Source organism: Myxine glutinosa, chromosome 9, assembly GCF_964187855.1.
Source record: "Myxine glutinosa chromosome 9, kmMyxGlut1.1, whole genome shotgun sequence".
Classification (NCBI taxonomy): domain Eukaryota; kingdom Metazoa; phylum Chordata; class Myxini; order Myxiniformes; family Myxinidae; genus Myxine; species Myxine glutinosa.
This window is the reverse complement of record NC_136269.1, coordinates 144678649-144696875: the sequence shown is the minus strand read 5'-3', so window position 1 is coordinate 144696875 and position 18227 is coordinate 144678649. Positions and strand designations below refer to the sequence as shown.

General features: G+C 45.6%; 1 protein-coding gene across 1 annotated transcript in view; it reads left to right on the top strand.

Moving 5' to 3' along the window:
- Nucleotides 1-18227, top strand: part of LOC137434833 (FACT complex subunit SPT16) — a 151799-nt gene that overhangs the window by 63223 nt on the left and 70349 nt on the right. The window contains exons 16-18 of the mRNA XM_068127967.2: nucleotides 3080-3215; nucleotides 3484-3610; nucleotides 4860-4978. Coding sequence (XP_067984068.1) covers nucleotides 3080-3215; nucleotides 3484-3610; nucleotides 4860-4978 — 382 coding nt within the window. The remainder of the gene's footprint in view (nucleotides 1-3079; nucleotides 3216-3483; nucleotides 3611-4859; nucleotides 4979-18227) is intronic.

The following is an 18227-nucleotide window of genomic DNA, read 5'->3' as shown; positions in this document are numbered from 1 at the left end:
GGGTGTTGAGGATGATAAGTGAGCACCGTGCCGAGCTTCGGTGTGCAGGAAAGGTGTGGGGGGTGTTGAGGATGATAAGTGAGCACCGTGCCGAGCTTCGGTGTGCAAGAAAGGTGTGGGGGGTGTTGAGGATGATAAGTGAGCACCGTGCCGAGCTTCGGTGTGCAAGAAAGGTGTGGGGGGTGTTGAGGATGATAAGTGAGCACCGTGCCGAGCTTCGGTGTGCAGGAAAGGTGTGGGGGGTGTTGAGGATGATAAGTGAGCACCATGCCGAGCTTCGGTGTGCAGGAAAGGTGTGGGGGGTGTTCAGGATGATAAGTGAGCACCATGCCGAGCTTCAGTGTGCAAGAAAGGTGTGGGGGGTGTTGAGGAGTACACACTATGCCGAGCTTCGGTGTGCAAGAAAGGTGTGGGGGGTGTTGAGGATGATAAGTGAGCACCGTGTCGAGCTTTGGTGTGCAGGAAAAGTGTGGGGGGTGTTGAGGATGATAAGTGAGCACCATGCCGAGCTTCAGTGTGCAAGAAAGGTGTGGGGGGTGTTGAGGAGTACACACTATGCCGAGCTTCGGTGTGCAAGAAAGGTGTAGGGGGTGTTGAGGATGATAAGTGAGCACCATGCCGAGCTTCGGTGTGCTGGAAAGGTGTGGGGGGTGTTGAGGAGTACACACTATGCCGAGCTTCGGTGTGCAAGAAAGGTGTGGGGGGGTGTTGAGGAGTACACACTATGCCGAGCTTCGGTGTGCAAGAAAGGTGTGGGGGGTGTTGAGGAGTACACACTATGCCGAGCTTCGGTGTGCAAGAAAGGTGTGGGGGGTGTTGAGTCGGGCATGGGTTTTGGTTCACGTAGAATAATTGTGGCACGGCTAAATCACATTCAGAAGGCCATTTGTAATCTGCTGGTAGATTAAGGATTGTTTGTAATTTGTGATTTCCTCCCCCACCCCCTGACCTCCCATTTTTTCTCCCCCATTCCCCCCACCCACACCCCCTCATCATTTCTGTGTTTTTTTAAGGTCATTTTAAGAAGTTACCATTACAGTGAAACTTAGTTTGCAATAAGCAACTTATTCATCTTCTCCTCCAGTTGGCTTTTTTCTCCAGCAGTGTCAGTTGAACTGTGAACATGACATTGTAGAGTTCGAGTTTTAACCTTATTTGTTTTTGTGTGTTTACTTTTGTTGAATTGTCGGGTCTTTCAGGACCGGTGTTGAAAACTTTTACCAACTCATGTGACCATTTACTACCCATCCATTTTTGAAGGTGGCTGATCGGGCAATCCATTACGAGTTTATGGCATCATGGGTGATACAAATGAAGCATTTGATAAAAGTATCCCTCATGAAACATGGAGTCAAACACTATGCAGGCCTTACACGCTACTTACACGCTTACACACTATGCAGGCCTTACACGCTACTTACACGCTCACACATTATGCAGGCCTTACATGCTACTTACACGCTACCACACTATGCAGGCCTTACACGCTACTTACACGCTCACACACTATGCAGGCCTTACACGCTACTTACACGCTCACACATTATGCAGGCCTTACATGCTACTTACACGCTACCACACTATGCAGGCCTTACACGCTACTTACACGCTTACACACTATGCAGGCCTTACACGCTACTTACACGCTCACACACTATGCAGGCCTTACACGCTACTTACACACTCACACACTATGCAGGCCTTACATGCTACTTACACGCTCACACACTATGCAGGCCTTACACACTACTTACACGCTCACACACTACGCAGGCCTTACACGCTACTTACACGCTCACACACTAAGCAGGCCTTACACGCAATTTACACGCTCACACACTATGCAGGCCTTACACGCTACTTACACGCTCACACACTATGCAGGCCTTACACGCTACTTACACGCTCACACACTATGCAGGCCTTACACGCTGCTTACACGCTTACACACTATGCAGGCCTTACACGCTACTTACACGCTCACACACTATGCAGGCCTTACACGCTACTTACACGCTCACACACTATGCAGGCCTTACACGTGGCCTTGCATTTGAAAGGTACTTTTGTCATGCTGATGATGCCAAGAAACAGAATCTCGTGGCAAACACTGATGTTTTGTCCTGCTGGCTTGATGAGCATTGCTCCTGAGGGGCTGAGTTCAGGTTATCGAGAGTTCTGTCTCTTTTCTCCTTTCCCACAATCGCATTGACTTTGCTAACGAGTTGAGGAACAACCACATGGTATCACAGAGTTGTTGTTTGAATTCTGTGATCATGGTGGGGGTTTTGATGTGCTACCAATTCAACCTGGTTCTAAATCCCATTATATTCCATTAATATGGTGAAGTGCGTGTTTATGGTTATCTTCTATGAATGGATGATGTGTGTGTCTGTCTGTCTGTCTGTCTGTGCACGCGCGCGTGCCTGATCAAGCCTAATGAGGGTCTTCCTCCAGTCGCCTTCCACCTCAGCTGGAGAGTTTCACACAATATCCATGGTGCAGTCACCTTCCATCTCAGTTGGAGAGGTTCATCTGAGTTCTTGGGTCTACTCGGTCCAGTCATTCTCCATCTTGGCTGGACATTTTCGTTTGAACATCATAAGCCATTCACCGCTCAATTTGCTTGAGAGGTTCACACGAGCTCCAGTGTTTTGACGCTACAATAGTCATGAGGTGACAGACAGCCTTGGGTAATGGTTGAGTTTCATTGGTTTTATATTTTAAACCTAAACATTTACCAATGAAATAATCCCCGCTTCCCGCCCCTCTTCCCCACACCCCTGCCCCCATTCCCTTTCTGCATTTAATTTCACAAGAGCCCCTAGATATAACGTTATGCAGGAGTGTGTCTTTGTGTTTTCCTGTAATTAAAGAATTACTTATCGTGTGGTACCTATTGTCTGTCCATAAGTATCGTGTTTCTTTCTAGCCGCAATTTTGTTAATTTCCATCCTTTATTGTCTCACGTTTATTGCACTGGCAGCAAAACCTTTTGCCATTGCTCATCACGCAGGTGATGGTTATCATTTTAATTTGTTGTTATCTTGGGCGGTGTTATCATTGTTATTCCTTGCAGCTCCTATCGAGCTTCCAATGTCAAGGTGCCCGGGGAGTTGTCGATCCCAGCGACGAACCTTCAGAACGCGTTCCGTATCATCAAGGAGGTGCAGAAGAAGTACAAGACTCGTGAAGCCGAGGAGAAAGAGATGGAGGTTCGTTTGTAAATGCGGCTTCTCCCGGTGCACCTGTAACTTAAGGGCTCTCGTCACCACAGCGGCAATGCGCCTACTTTATGATTACAACCCACATGGCACCATTTGTCAAACGTTTTCCCACAGCGATGAGTCACGCAAGGATAAAGACTCACCTCAGATGTCTGCGGAATCCAAACTCTCAGGCGCCAGCCACGCAGCACGAACGCAATATTCAATGAGATGGTGCCATTTGTTGAATTTGTCACGTGTGATGTCTCATGTACAGGGCATTGTGAAGCAAGCCTCGCTCGTGGTGAACCCCAACAGGAGTAACCCCAAGTTAAAGGATTTGTATATTCGCCCGAACATTGCGCAGAAGCGGATGCAGGGGTCGCTGGAGGCGCACATCAATGGTGAGATGTAATTTATTGTTGGTTCTTTAATAGTTTGTCTCATCGAAATCGATGGTTATTTTGAGGTTAAAGAAAACCAAGTTAATGCGTAATTGGGCCCATGTGTCGCCTTGTGGACGCAATCAGGAGGCACCAGTTTTCACCGACGTGTTGCAAATTCATCACGAAGCGAAACCATAGATCCCTCTCTGACTATTTTTGACTAAGGAAAGCAACATGTCCGTTTTATTCTTTTTCAAGCAGCATAGAGTCCCACTGGTGTTGGGCTAGCGGCTAGGGTGCCAGCTTAGGATCCTAGGATCCTGGGTTCGAATCCCGGTCGATCGCTGAATTAACGCCAGGGGGGTTGACCTCAGCCTGTCATCCTTCCGAGGTCGGCTAATTGAGTACCAGTTCACTGGTAATTCCCTGTTTGTCGTAAAAAGGCGACAAAAAGGGTTGGCGGCAGGAAGGGCATCCGGCCATAAAACATAAACCAAAAAACAACAACAACCACGGTCCCCGAAAAAGGCCAACCCCCGCTTGCGGGGAAAAATGGCCTGTAAAGGTGTTTTTTAATTTTTTTTATAGAGTCCCACTCTGTATATGATGCAGTTGTTATTTTGTCCAGCTAACATAAGTAGCCTCGCTGTGGGTTATTTAGGGGAGGGTATTGAGGACACGCATCCAAAAGTTGGACGGAGATGCACTATCGAAGGATAAAAACTGGATTTGAAACATCACCACCCTATTTGTTAACCACGAGACGGCCAACACAAGCGTGTCCAAACCGCCCGTGTACAGATGTCGCTACCAGCTGATGCATGCATGTAAATGGTGGCTAAAACAATACCGGAAAGCTTTGTGACAATCTCAGATTCGAGGAGGAGCTAGGGTTAAGATTGCGCTTATCCGAGCAGTAACTATGTCCTTTTGCGAGCAACAATTTTTTTCCCCCCTTAAAAGTGGTGGATGATGACATAATTTTTGGCCATGTTAAAACTTGGAACTCGTGTTTGGAAAGAATGGGGTGTTTTACTTGCTAACTGAGTCGTGCAACGGACTCTGCTTTGGTTTCTTCTTGTACTGATAAGGTACGCACCTGTGATGCCATTACCGGACGTTGTACAATTTCGTATTTCTTATTCAGTATTGGGGCAAATGATTGATATGAATGGTGTTGAGCTTTTATTCATGAATGCAAAACTAACTTTCACTCGTTCCTTTTAAAGCACTGGCAGCACTTTTTCTTGTCATTGTTGCATTTTAGGATTCCGCTTCACATCTGTGCGTGGAGACAAAGTGGACATTCTTTACAACAACATAAAGAATGCAATCTTCCAGCCGTGTGATGGTGAAATGATCATTGTTCTGCATTTTCACTTGAAGGTAACAACTCGATAAAGTGGATTACTTTTCATTTTGTGATGAATGCCATTTAGTGACGTGATGAATCCCATTTGGTGATGTGATGAATCCCATTTGGTGATGTGATGAATGCCATTTGGTGATGTGATGAATGCCATTTGGTGATGTGATGAATCCCATTTGGTGATGTGATGAATCCCATATGGTGATGTGAAGGAAGAATCCCATTTGGTGATGTGATGAATCCCATTTGGTGATGTGATGAATGCCATTTGATGATGTGAAGGAAGAATCCCATTTGGTGATGTGATGAATCCCATTTGGTGATGTGATGAATCCCATTTGGTGATGTGATGAATCCCATTTGGTGATGTGAGGAATCCCATTTGGTGATGTGATGAATCCCATTTGGTGATGTGATGAATGCCATTTGGTGATGTGATGAATCCCATTTGGTGATGTGAGGAATCCCATTTGGTGATGTGATGAATCCCATTTGGTGATGTGAGGAATCCCATTTGGTGATGTGATGAATCCCATTTGGTGATGTGAGGAATCCCATTTGGTGATGTGATGAATCCCATTTGGTGATGTGAGGAATCCCATTTGGTGATGTGATGAATCCCATTTGGTGATGTGATGAATCCCATTTGGTGATGTGAGGAATCCCATTTGGTGATGTGATGAATGCCATTTGGTGATGTGATGAATGCCATTTGGTGATGTGATGAATGCCATTTGGTGATGTGATGAATCCCATTTGGTGATGTGATGAATCCCATTTGGTGATGTGATGAATCCCATTTGGTGATGTGATGAATCCCATTTGGTGATGTGATGAATGCCATTTGGTGATGTGATGAATCCCATTTGGTGATGTGACGAATCCCATTTGGTGATGTGATGAATGCCATTTGGTGATGTGATGAATCCCATTTGGTGATGTGATGAATCCCATTTGGGTGATGTGATGAATCCCATTTGGTGATGTGGTGAATCCCATTTGGTGATGTGAGGAATCCCATTTGGTGATGTGATGAATCCCATTTGGTGATGTGACGAATCCCATTTGGTGATGTGATGAATGCCATTTGGTGATGTGATGAATCCCATTTGGTGATGTGACGAATCCCATTTGGTGATGTGATGAATCCCATTTGGTGATGTGACGAATCCCATTTGGTGATGTGATGAATCCCATTTGGTGATGTGACGAATGCCATTTGGCGATGTGACAAATCCCATTTGATCATGCGACGAATCCCATTTGGTGATGTGACAAATCCCATTTGATCATGCGACGAATCCCATTTGGTGATGTGATGAATCCCATTTGGTGATGTGATGAATCCCATTTGGTAATGTGACGAATCCCATTTTGTGATGCGACGAATCCAAGCTCTTCCATGAGCCTCTACTTTGGAACCCTGTGCTCTGCCCCCAAAAATACCAAATAACAAATGTTTGACTGAACCTCCCCTTTGTGCATCATAATGGTCACATGTTTGATCGATCTTGGAACAACCTTTCCTTTATGCATCATAATTCATAAGGGTTTTGTGTTTGAAAAATATTGCAGATAAATGTCACTTGTTTTGTTGCTCAAATGCGCGTATTCGTTTCTCGATGTTCAACTGTTGTTGCTTCTTCCCCAAGTTGCCTTCGACAGCGTTTCCGCACACATTACACTTTCACAAAAATTTTAAACAAATTATGATTTGGTATTTTTTGTCTTCATGATCGAAGCTCATCGAAGAGTTAGTGCAGAACAGAAGGGAACAAATGGCAAGGGAGAAATACCATCAGCAGAATAGAAGTGAGAGTGAGATCAAGGGGAGGTGGAGATGGACATGTGGGGGTGAATAAGCTGCACATAAGCACAATGAAGCACCACAAGAGGAGGAAGGGGAAAGTGGGGATTAAACGGAATAGAGAGTTCATAGAACACAATACCCCACGCAGTATTATTATTTTGTATGCAGCCTGTGGCTGCTGGTTGCATCATTGCTGGGAGTGCGATGTGCTGCTGATGCAGTGTCCCCTTCTACCAGTCAGCTGGTACTCATTTTGCCGACCTCACTCATTTTGCCGAGCTCGGAAGGATGACGGGTTGATTCAACCCACCTGGTGTTATTTAATGGCTTGACAGAGGCTCAAACGCAAGACCCGAAGATCTTAAGCCAGCCACTTTAACTGTTTAGCCAACACCGGGAGTGTGGTTGAGTTACCACGTTTTTGTATCGTGATCGCCAAGTGACGTAAGCACTCGAGCAAGCACTCCATTCAAAACTTGACAAGGAGCGGCTGGCTTATCTTGGCTACCTGCTTCGTAACTGAACACACCCCAGGTATACCCTGTGCAATGTTCAAGTCTTTATTTTAATTAAAATAATGATGATTTGAAAGAATAATTAAAAAATGACTTCAATTAAAACAATGATTTGAAAGATTGTTTTTTTTTAAATCCAGAAGTTTAGCACCACTTAAGCAGTCTTATTTGCCTCACCCTTATATACTGGAATAAGACTGTGTTGAGTCGCAGTTTAGAAGATGGAGGCTTTATTGATAACAATAGAATGCAGCATCAATCAACATCTTCTTTGCCCTGACCCTCTCGTATGTCATGACATCTCATGATTTATATATATATATATATACAGGCACGTTGAGGGCCAGTCCGGGCCCCGAGGCAAACAACCTCGGGGCTCACACCCCCACCCTTTCTCTCTTTTATAACTTTTTAAGGAACTTTCTTTCATGAAAAACAAAAAAACTTTTCAAAACAAATGGTCACTTTTATTTAGCCGGATGATCGAAAATAAAGGAGGTAGCGGGACGTTTGGACCGATCGAGTCAATTTGCATCCTCGACTGTTTAACACTATTTCTCCATAAGATCGGCAAAACAAATACGTGAGACGATGGTTAATAATTTTTTTGGATAAAGAGGATAAACCCATTTCTTTGTAATGCACATTTCTGGTTAATAACCATTTAATGTAAAGTTTGAAACTGTACCATTATCAGTGGTCTTGTTTTGTTTCCGGCGAGAAAGCAAGGAACGCCAAATCGGGCCCCGAGGCAGTGAACCACCCCGCCCCCCCCCCCCCCCCCACTTCTCGACGCCCCTGTATATATATATATATATATATAAGTTCAAAACACACCTGGTCACAAGTGTGCCACACTGACCGGGTCCTCAGTCGAGGTCCTCAGCATCATCCCGTTTCGGCCCTTCAACCCCGATACGGTCAGCTAAGGTGGGCCAGCAGGGGCACGTACACATCCACATGCAGCAACTACACCTGGATGCGTACACACCCCCACCCCCAGCCAGTGCGAACACAGACTAAAACAACAACACCTCCACATCCAGAATCCACAGCACCAAACAAACATGGTGGAACACTCAAACACCCACCTTTATACCCTTCACCACCCACCAACAAAACACACCAGATCATTTATACACACACATACACACCCGTACACACCCGTACACACCCGTACACACACATACACACACATACACACACACACACACACACACACAACACCAACCAATCACCTACTCTTACAACATACACCACTCAACATGCAAAAATTAGTTCTTGCAAAAACACACACCCTCACCCACTCACTCATGTACACAAAATAAGAAATGATTATCGTAACATTTTCTGACCACCCGTAAGTCCCCTTTTTACATGGTGCACCACATATATAAACTAGGACACTCTTCGACGTCACAACATCGACCGATATGCCTGCGCCCACATTATTACATCATGATAATACTTGTACGATGTTTGCTTTAAATCCAATCAGCTGTTCTCAAGTGATCACATTTTTACCTGACATGACCTCTGACCTTTGACCTCGGGATCCCAAAATATAATCAGTCAATCTTTACATCATGAAACATATCTGTACCAAGTTTGAATTAGATCCCAGTAGCCGTTCTGAAGTTATTGACCTTTTACATACTTTGACCTCTTGACCCCACAATTTAATAATTTCATCTTTACATCATTATACATACCTGTACCAAATTTGAATTAGATCACTTCAGCCATTCTCAAGTTATAGACCTATTACAGACTTTACCTTTTGACCTTTGACCCAAAATCTAATCACTTAATCTTTACAACATTTTACATACCTGTACCAAGTTTGAATTAGATCACTTCAGTCGTTCTCAAGTTATAGACCTATTGCAGACTTTGACCTGAGACGTCTTGCCCCCAAAATCTAATCAGTTCATCTTGACATCATTCTACATAATTGTACCAAATTTGGTCAGAATCCCATCACTGGTTCACAAGTTATCGTGGTAATAGGACTTTTACCTAACATGACCGTTGGCCTTTGACCTCATGACCCGAAAATCTAATCAATTGATATTTACCTCATTATACATACCTACCTACACCAAGTTTGACTAAGATGCCTTCAGCCGTTCTCAAGTTATCGCGGCAACGAAAACCTATCACAGACGGACAGACAGACGGACGGACGGACGGACGGACAAATAGACAGACAGACGGACGGACGGACAACCTGAATACATAATGCCTCCGGCGACCTAGTCGGCGGAGGCATAAAAAATACATGCCCATATTCATATACTGTTTATATTCATTCTATGTTTATAATATTCTATGAATTTAATTTTGCTAGTACACCCACTCTGCGGGAGCGTTAGGTGTAGTCATGTTATTATCCCTATTATTATTGCCAATTATTACTGCAACTCGTGTCAGATCAGGTTATTGAAAAGATCAGACCGTGCCTCACCATTCTTAAATCCTGATGATAAAATTAACTTCTGTGAGATGTCAGGGTAGGAGTGGCGGTGAGGGGGCAATATCGCAAGTCACAAAAACTCTTGAGGAGTGGGGATATTGTTTTTAACATTGATATTATCAAAGGGAGGCATAAAGCGCCCCTCCCTTTATATAAGGGATCGTTTCTCTGTATGCAGCTTTAACATGAAAAAAAAAATCAAAAAAAAAAATCATGTATGCAGCTTTAACATGGTGACTGAAAATGCGTTTTTCTGCTTCTGCTGGACGAAATTGGCTGCAAATGTCAGGAGTAAATGCTTTGTACGTTGAGGTAATATGTTCCAAATTTCAGCAACGTCCGTTTATTCATTCGTGAGTTGTATTTAAAAAACCCTCAAAATTCAACTTCATGCGATCGGGAGATCTCGCAAGATCTCGGAGACGGTGGGAGGGATTTTCGAAGCTCCACACGGTCTCCACGTTTTTCGAAGTTGTCTGTTCACAATTGTATTTTGTCAAAACTGTATTTATCTTTCGGTGTGTGAAGTTATTGTGTGCAACTTTGGTTGTTTCTCGGTGTTTATCTTTCATAAATTGATCGTCTGTTTGCCGTGTCGTGTCTTGAGGCCTTGTACAGTGTGCACTGTACAACCTTGAGGCTTTGTTTTTCTCTCAGCGGTCCGTCGTTTGTGATCCAATAACTTTCGTTCTCTGTATTCCCAGGCTTTTCACCCATAGCCTACTTCCTTGTGTAAATCTCAACTCAAAAAAAAAAAAAACAAAAAAAAAAAAACATTTCCTTCTCTGTTCTCATTCGTTTATTCATTCTTATTCGTTCGTTCGTTCTTCGACCACGTGTTTCTCCCCCATTTCCCCAGATAGTTTTCACTCATTAACCTTCAATGTTTACACTTTCCCCTCAAGTTATGTATTCCGTCATATTTTATAACACCTTTTTCTTCTTCTTCTTTAAAAGGCTGCTTTCGACTTGCTCACCAAATCAATTCATCCCAAAAAAAATATCCATCTCCTATAGTGCCTTTTTTCTACATTCCCTAAACTCTCCTGCACTCCATCCTCCATCCAGCGTCCTTAAACGTATTTTTAACTCGAAGGTCACAAGAAACTCATTTTGCAATAAATGTTCGTTTCCCATAAATCGTACACTTTCAAAAATCCAATCTCACCCCTCCCCTCCAAATCTTCCCCATAACCCCTCCCCTCCAAATCTTCCCCATCACCCCTCCCCTCCAAATCTTCCCCATCACCCATCCCTTTCAAATCTCCCCCCTTGCCCCCTCCCTCCTAAACTACCCCCTCACCCCTCCCCGCCAAGATGCCCCCTCGCCCCTCCCCTCCTAGACTCCTGCCTCACCCCTCCCCTCCAAATCTCCCCCATATCCCATCCCTTTCAAATCCCTCCCCTTGTCCCTTCCCTCCCAAACTCCCCCCTCACCCCTCCCCTTCAAATCTCCCCACCCTCATTGCTTCTCAATTTCCCCCCTCTCACTCCCCCTCCTCAAAGCGTCCTCCCCGCTTCTTCCCCCTTCAAACTCTCACCTCCATCTCCCCCAACCTTCTGCCTCGCTCTTCCCCCTCCTCAAATAACACCTCATTGTGGCTCACCCAATCACCATCAAACCTTTTGTCCGCCCCATCCTTCCCTTTCTCCGAGCTATTCTGAAATCTCTGACACACCTTCAACAGCTCTCCCTATCTCTTCCACCTCTTCCACATCTTACCCTACCCCTCCTCCCCCCTGTTCTGTATCTGATGCTCCCCCTTCCTCTTCATTAACGGTATGGACCTCAAACATCCGGGGCCTTCGTTCAAACTTAACTGATCTCTCCATACAGGTTGCTTCTGTCAAACCAGACGTGATCTGCTTAACAGAAACTTTCCTCCTTTATGATGTCTCTGATTCCATAGTATCTCTCCCGGGCTACTCCCTCCTCCGGTATGATAGACCTGAGCCTCGTCCTGGAGGCGGGGTTGCTATCTTTATCAAAAACTCTCTTCCTCACTCGCCCTGCACTGCACTCTCTCCACCTCACCCCCAGGAATACCTCTGGCTACGGCTTCCCCTTCGCTCCCACCTCTTGTTCATATGTGTGTTGTACCGTCCACCAAACAGTGATGACTCCATCTACATCTCGCTGTCTGATGATATGGACCAACTTCTATCTACTCATCCCAACTCTCTCTTCCTCATATGTGGTGATTTCAATTGTCACCATGCCAGTTGGCTGGGTGTGGGTACCTCTCTCACCAGCCATGGCTCTTCAGCAAAGGACTTCTGCGACTCACTGGGACTGACACAATCTGTCAGTTTCCCGACCCGGATCTCAGTCAACGGAACATCTTCTCTTCTGGACTTGGTTATGACTAACTTCCCTGAAAATGTCTGCTGCTCTTCTTCTGCTCCGATCGGATCATCTGATCATGTCCTTGTTAAAGTGGACATCTCTCTGACCATCCTCAGGGAGCCTGCTCAGCGTCGTCGAGTCTGGCATTTCACTCAGGCCAACTGGCACGGTCTTCAAGCAGCCATCAATCATCTGGACTGGTCTCCCATCTCTACCACCTCTGACATCAACTCATCCTGGGAATTCTTCCAAAGTAAATTGCTCTCTCTCATGCACAGATTTATCCCATCTCGTCTTCAGTTGTCATACCCTTCCTCCCGTCCATGGTACACGGAATCTTGTGGTGAGGCTGTTGCCCAGAAACAACTTGCCTTCGTCTCCTGGAAAGCAAATCCAACGGAAGGAAATCTCATTTCCTTTCACAAAGCCCGAAACAAGTGTGTGTCCACCCTCAGGAGAGCCAGGAAACAATATCTCTCCGTTCTCAAGACCGAACTCTCTTATCTGTCTCCCTCTTCCAAATCCTGGTGGCGTCTGGTCAAATCCGTTTCTGGTGTTTGTTCCCCCTCCATCCCCTCCCTTACCTCAAACGGCTACACAGCTGACTCCGCACGTGAAAAAGCTGAATGCCTCAACTCTGTGTTTGCCTCTAAATCTTGTGTCCCAAACCCATCCCTCTCTGTACCCACCATACCCAGTCGTACCCTGCTGCTCCTGGACTCCGTGTCCTTTCCTCCTGACAAGGTGGAAAAGTTTCTGTCAACCCTCGACTCTGATTCTGCAACTGGACCCGACGGCATCAGCCCACGGGTCCTAAAATCCTGCTCTGCTGCTCTATCTCAGCCTCTCTCTGTTCTCTTCATCCTCTCTTTTGCTCAAGGTCAACTGCCATCTGCTTGGAAATCAGCCAACATCACCGCTTTGCACAAAAAAGGTGCAAAAACAGATCCTAGCAACTACAGACCAATCAGCCTTCTCCCAATTATCAGCAAAGTCATGGAATCCATCATTGCTTCGGATATGAAATCTTTCCTCTTCTCCAATGGCTTGATCTCTGATCATCAATTTGGTTTCAGACCAGGTCACTCTACTCTGGACATGCTGCTTCTGCTGTCTCAACAATGGATGGAGGTCCTCAATGCCAAACAGGAAATTAGAGCTGTCTCCCTCGACATATCACATGCCTTCGACACGGTCTGGCACCCCGCTCTGCTCACCAAACTCTCCTCCTTTGGTATCCATGGAAATCTCCACGCATGGCTGGCGGACTTCCTCTCTAGTCGTCGTCAACAACGTGTGGCCCTGAATGGGTTTCTCTCATCTCCTCTTCCTGTTCAGGCTGGAGTTCCCCAAGGCAGTGTTCTGGGCCCCGTGCTTTTTCTGGTCTTCATCAATGATCTCTCTGACTCTCTCGAAAATCCTCTCTATCTCTTTGCTGATGACTCCACTCTCTGCCGCTCCATTCCTCTTCCCTCAGATCGGCAGTCTGCTGCCTCCTCACTCTCTGAAGACCTGGACAAAATCACAGACTGGTCAAACAAGTGGAACATGTCTTTCAATCCTGACAAATCTCACACTCTTACCATGTCTCTCCGAAAAGATCGACTGGACAACCCTCCCATCTACTTTCTCAACAATCCTCTCCAAGAAGTTCTGTCGCTCAAGATTTTGGGTCTCACTATCTGCCATGATCTTTCTTGGGAAAACCACATTTCCAAGCTGGCCTCCAAAGCCAGTCGCCGACTGGGCATCCTCCGTCGTGCGAAGTCCTTCCTTGGCACACCTGAGCTCCTCACCACATACAAGGCTTTCATCCGCAGCTCAATGGAATACTGTTCTCCCCTATGGGCCGGTGCTCCTGCCTCACACCTAGCTCGGCTTCACGCTGTTGAAACCAAAGCTTTCAGAATTATTGGAATCTCCCGCGATGAAGCTATCTCTGAGGGCCTTTCACTCACTCACCGCAGGCAGGTAGGTGGTCTTTCTGTCTTTTACCGACTCCTCTCCGGCCTTGCACCCCCAGCTCTCTCTGTGCTCTGTCCCCCAAATATTCCTACAGGTCGCACAAGATCTGCCAGCAACCCTCTGATGGTTAAACTGCCGAAATCTCGGCTCTCTGCTCACCTTCACTCTTTCATTCCTCTTTTCTCCCGCCTCTGGAACAAACTCCCTCACTCCCTTCAATCCCACTCCTCCCTCCAGGTCTTTAAAACAGCTGTTCACCACCATCTCTTATCTTCCCCCATCCAAAACCTTGATCTTTTCTACCCCCGCTAATGCACCCCAGATCCACCTTGTTTGAAATTCCAACTTCTTTCCTGGAAGTCCTGGCAGTGTCCATATGTTTTATACCTCTCCCACCGCCCCCTTCCCATGCCCCCCCCCCCCAAAGCCCTCGCCCTCTCTCAGATCTCTCGATGTCTCCATGTCTCTCGGTCCCTGCTCTCAAATGTTGTGTTTGTGTCCTTCCCCCTCTCTCCCCATCTTGTCTACCGCTCCCGATGTTATATGTTTTATGTGTCGGTTTGTCTTTCTGTGTGATTAATGTTCGCTCTTTCACGAGCCTCGATCTTGTATACAAAAAAAAAAAAAAAAAAAAAAAAAATCACGTTGGTGGCCGTCCGACGTCCGTCCGTCCATCCGCCCAAAATGTGTTGGCCCTCATATCTCAAGGACTATACATTGAAACTCGCTGAAACTTGGAATATACATCGGCCAATCGGTCTCGTTAATGGCTTTCAAAACAAATTCCACCTAAGTGCTATAATTTTTGGTTTAAAATTAAATATATATAAATATATATATAAATATATATCTATATACAGACTTGGCATTTAATATGGAATATTATTTTTTTGGGGGTGAACTTATTTTTCAAGATGATTTCGAACCAAAAGTTCATTGGAATTATGTTGAAATTATTCTAGATTTTGCTAATGTGACCTTTAAAAGAAAAAAAAACCACTTGACATTTCAAAGCAAATAAATTGATCCTTGAAAGTGATGTAAACTGATATCGAACTCAATTCATGGACAGTACTGTGTTAAACTTCTGTACGTTTTCCAGAAGTATCTCTTTATTTTACACATGTGCCAAAAATTTTTTCAACAAAAACAAAAGTTAAATCATGACTGGGATTACGGACAGTAAAATTACAGTTCAGTACTTCGTGTAACCCCCACGAGCATTCAGGAGAGCACGTACACGTTGAAGCATGCTGTTCACGAGATTTGCCAAGGTTTGGACAGGAATCGCTTGCCATGCAGTGACAATAGCCTGCTGCAATTCACGCACAGTGGTGGGCTGCTGGACCAAGTTGTCGATTTGACGCGTTAATTCTGCCCACAAGTTCTCTATCGGATTCATATCCGTGGACATGGCAGGCCACTCCATATGCTCGACACCACGGTCAACAAGAAAGTGTTGGATCATGCGAGCACGATGAGGCCGTGCATTGTCATCTTGGAAGACAAAGTTTCCTTGAAAGGCTGCAAGAGCAAATGGAAGCAATGTTTCTTCGAGAATGGCCCTGTACTTGAACTGGTTCAGGTTTCCATTCAGAACAACCAGGTCAGTTTTGCCCCCTGCATGAAAAGCAGCCCAAACGGTCACCCCACAACCTCCAGCTTGGAATCTTGGCACTATACAATCTTCGTTGTAGGCTTCATGCACTTGTCTGCATACTTGGACGTGGCCATCTTGACGATAGACCAGAAATCTAGACTCGTCACTGAAGGTCACGTGATTCCAGTGTCCTGGCTGCCATTGACGGTGCTCTCTGGCCCATTGCAATCGGCGCTGGCTGTGTTGTCTGGTCAGGCGTGGCTTTCGCAGGGACGCCTGGCACAATAGCCTGCTTGAACCAGTCATTGGTTGACTAGCCTTCTGGATACAGGCACATTTGTCAGTTGCTGCCACTCAGCCCAAAGCCGATTAGCTGACTTGGTACGACCATTGCAGACTAACCGGTGCAGCTGGCGATCATCCCTCCTTGTGTTTCTGCGGGGACGTCCTGGCCTCGATATTGGAGTATGGACACCCCTCTGAGCATTTCGTTTCAGGATCTTTGACACCTGACCTTGAGTGATGCCATACTGCCAAGCAATAGCACGCTGTTTCATGCCGGAATTTCGTAAAGCCACCACTCCATGACAAACAGCATTGTCAAGTTGACGGACCATCTCCAGAGGAAGTGGCAATAACTTTTGTAGACGTGCAGCAGTTGTTTTCCACTAATACAGAACCAACAACCCTTATATACCCGATTGTGAAGCCAATCGTCAAATGTACCTGTCCTTACATTTTGTCACGCCACCTGTGATATTATCCTGTTATTGACTTTTTGCTGCGAAAGACAATCAGTGACATGGTTCTTTTGACAAAGAAATCACCGAAGCGTAAAAGAAACTCACCAGATTGATAAATTGAGTTAAGAAAGTCAACCCAAGTCGAGAATAAAAAAAAATTCCATATTAAATGCGAAGTCTGTATATATCTGTGCAGTGTCTGTGTTGTCCTGTGTTGTGTTGTGTTGTCACTGAATTACTTTCTCAAACTTTTGTGAAATCGTGCCAAACTTCTTGTATGCACATATTTCTCCCGTCGGTATGTCCGAAGGGTATAATTTTCAAATTTTTATTTATTTATTAATTTTTTTGGAATTTTTTGGGGGAATTTTTTTTTTTCAACTTCAATTGTTTATAAAATGTGATATCACGTATATTACAAATACATTTGTGCAAAATAATTGTTTCAATTATGATTGGTTTAAACAATGACAAAACGGTGTTACGTGGTCCTCCCGGTGACTACCTGGTCTCGGTGACCCCCGGACCGTGAGAGGAACTCTGCCAGAAAGATCTATTAATTATTGCTGCGCTTTCGTAACGCAATCAATATGAATTCCAATCAATAAGAAACCCCACACCAAGGATCCGGAATAATCAGTGATATATTCCCCGAGCAATCAACAACCATCCACAATCAGCAATTAATAGTACAAAGATGTAAACTCATCTATAATAACTCTAAGATGGCCATCTTATACATTCCTCACGTGAGCCCCACTCCCGACTCCCTCCATGGTCAATGTCTCTCTCAATGTCTCCGTACGCCTGTAGTTCGATCTCCGCACGTGGGTGGTGGAACGGACCCTTCCTGACGTGCTTTCACCGGGCACGTCCCGTACCGGGAACAACGGCTGCAGCGCGCACCTCCTGGCCAAGCAAAGCGGGTAATGTAAAGCAGGCAAAGTAACACGCGGCTTGCCCAGCGCGCGCGGCCCAAGGTGCGACCCGTACGCGGCCTTGTAGACGGCGAGGCGAACTGTGTCAGCTGCTTGGTTCCATGCACGAACCCACAGTGACTTGACGTGTCGAAGGGTAGTTACACGTCCCGGTAACTCCTCTCGCCAGACGGGCTTTTAAACGCCGATTCTCTCACGTTGCTCAATCGATACCGCTCGCGTCCGAGCTTTGCGAGGAAGAAGAAGAGTCGTCGCGTCTCCAGGACCTCGTGTCTTTTCTTCTTCCGTTTCCGGTCTCCTTTTCCTCAGAAGGGCTCCTGACCCTTTAATCACAAAAACCTTTAATCGACTACACATTGATAAGCAAAGCCCTGAATAGTAATTCACATACATTCACATAAATATGTAACACTCCCCCCCTTCAAGAAAGAAAGTTTGAACCCAGCGAAAACTTTCTTTGCCGGCCAACTTGGATAAACAAACCAGATAACTCACCCCCCCCCCCCCAACTCATCAGTTCCCCCCGGGCACAGTCATCACTTAAAAATAAAGCAACAAAATTTCACACACTCCCCTAGATTAATTCCCTCTGGACCAAGCGTCAACCCCTTCTAATTTCTCTTGAATGACGGTTAAGAGGTGGTGACCCCAAATCCCCCAAATTTAAACCTCTCTATAGCACTTTTTCGGGAGGCCCAGCGGAGTATTCCTACATGGACGCCTTAAGGAATGTGGAGTTCACGGTTAGTCCGGGGAGGAAAGTTCACTACCTGGACGCCTTTAAGAACGTGGCGTTCACGGTTAGTCCGTGTAGGAGCCCCGGCTCGGCGGCTCCCCCGTATATAGTGCTTCAACTTCTCCAGACTCCTAAC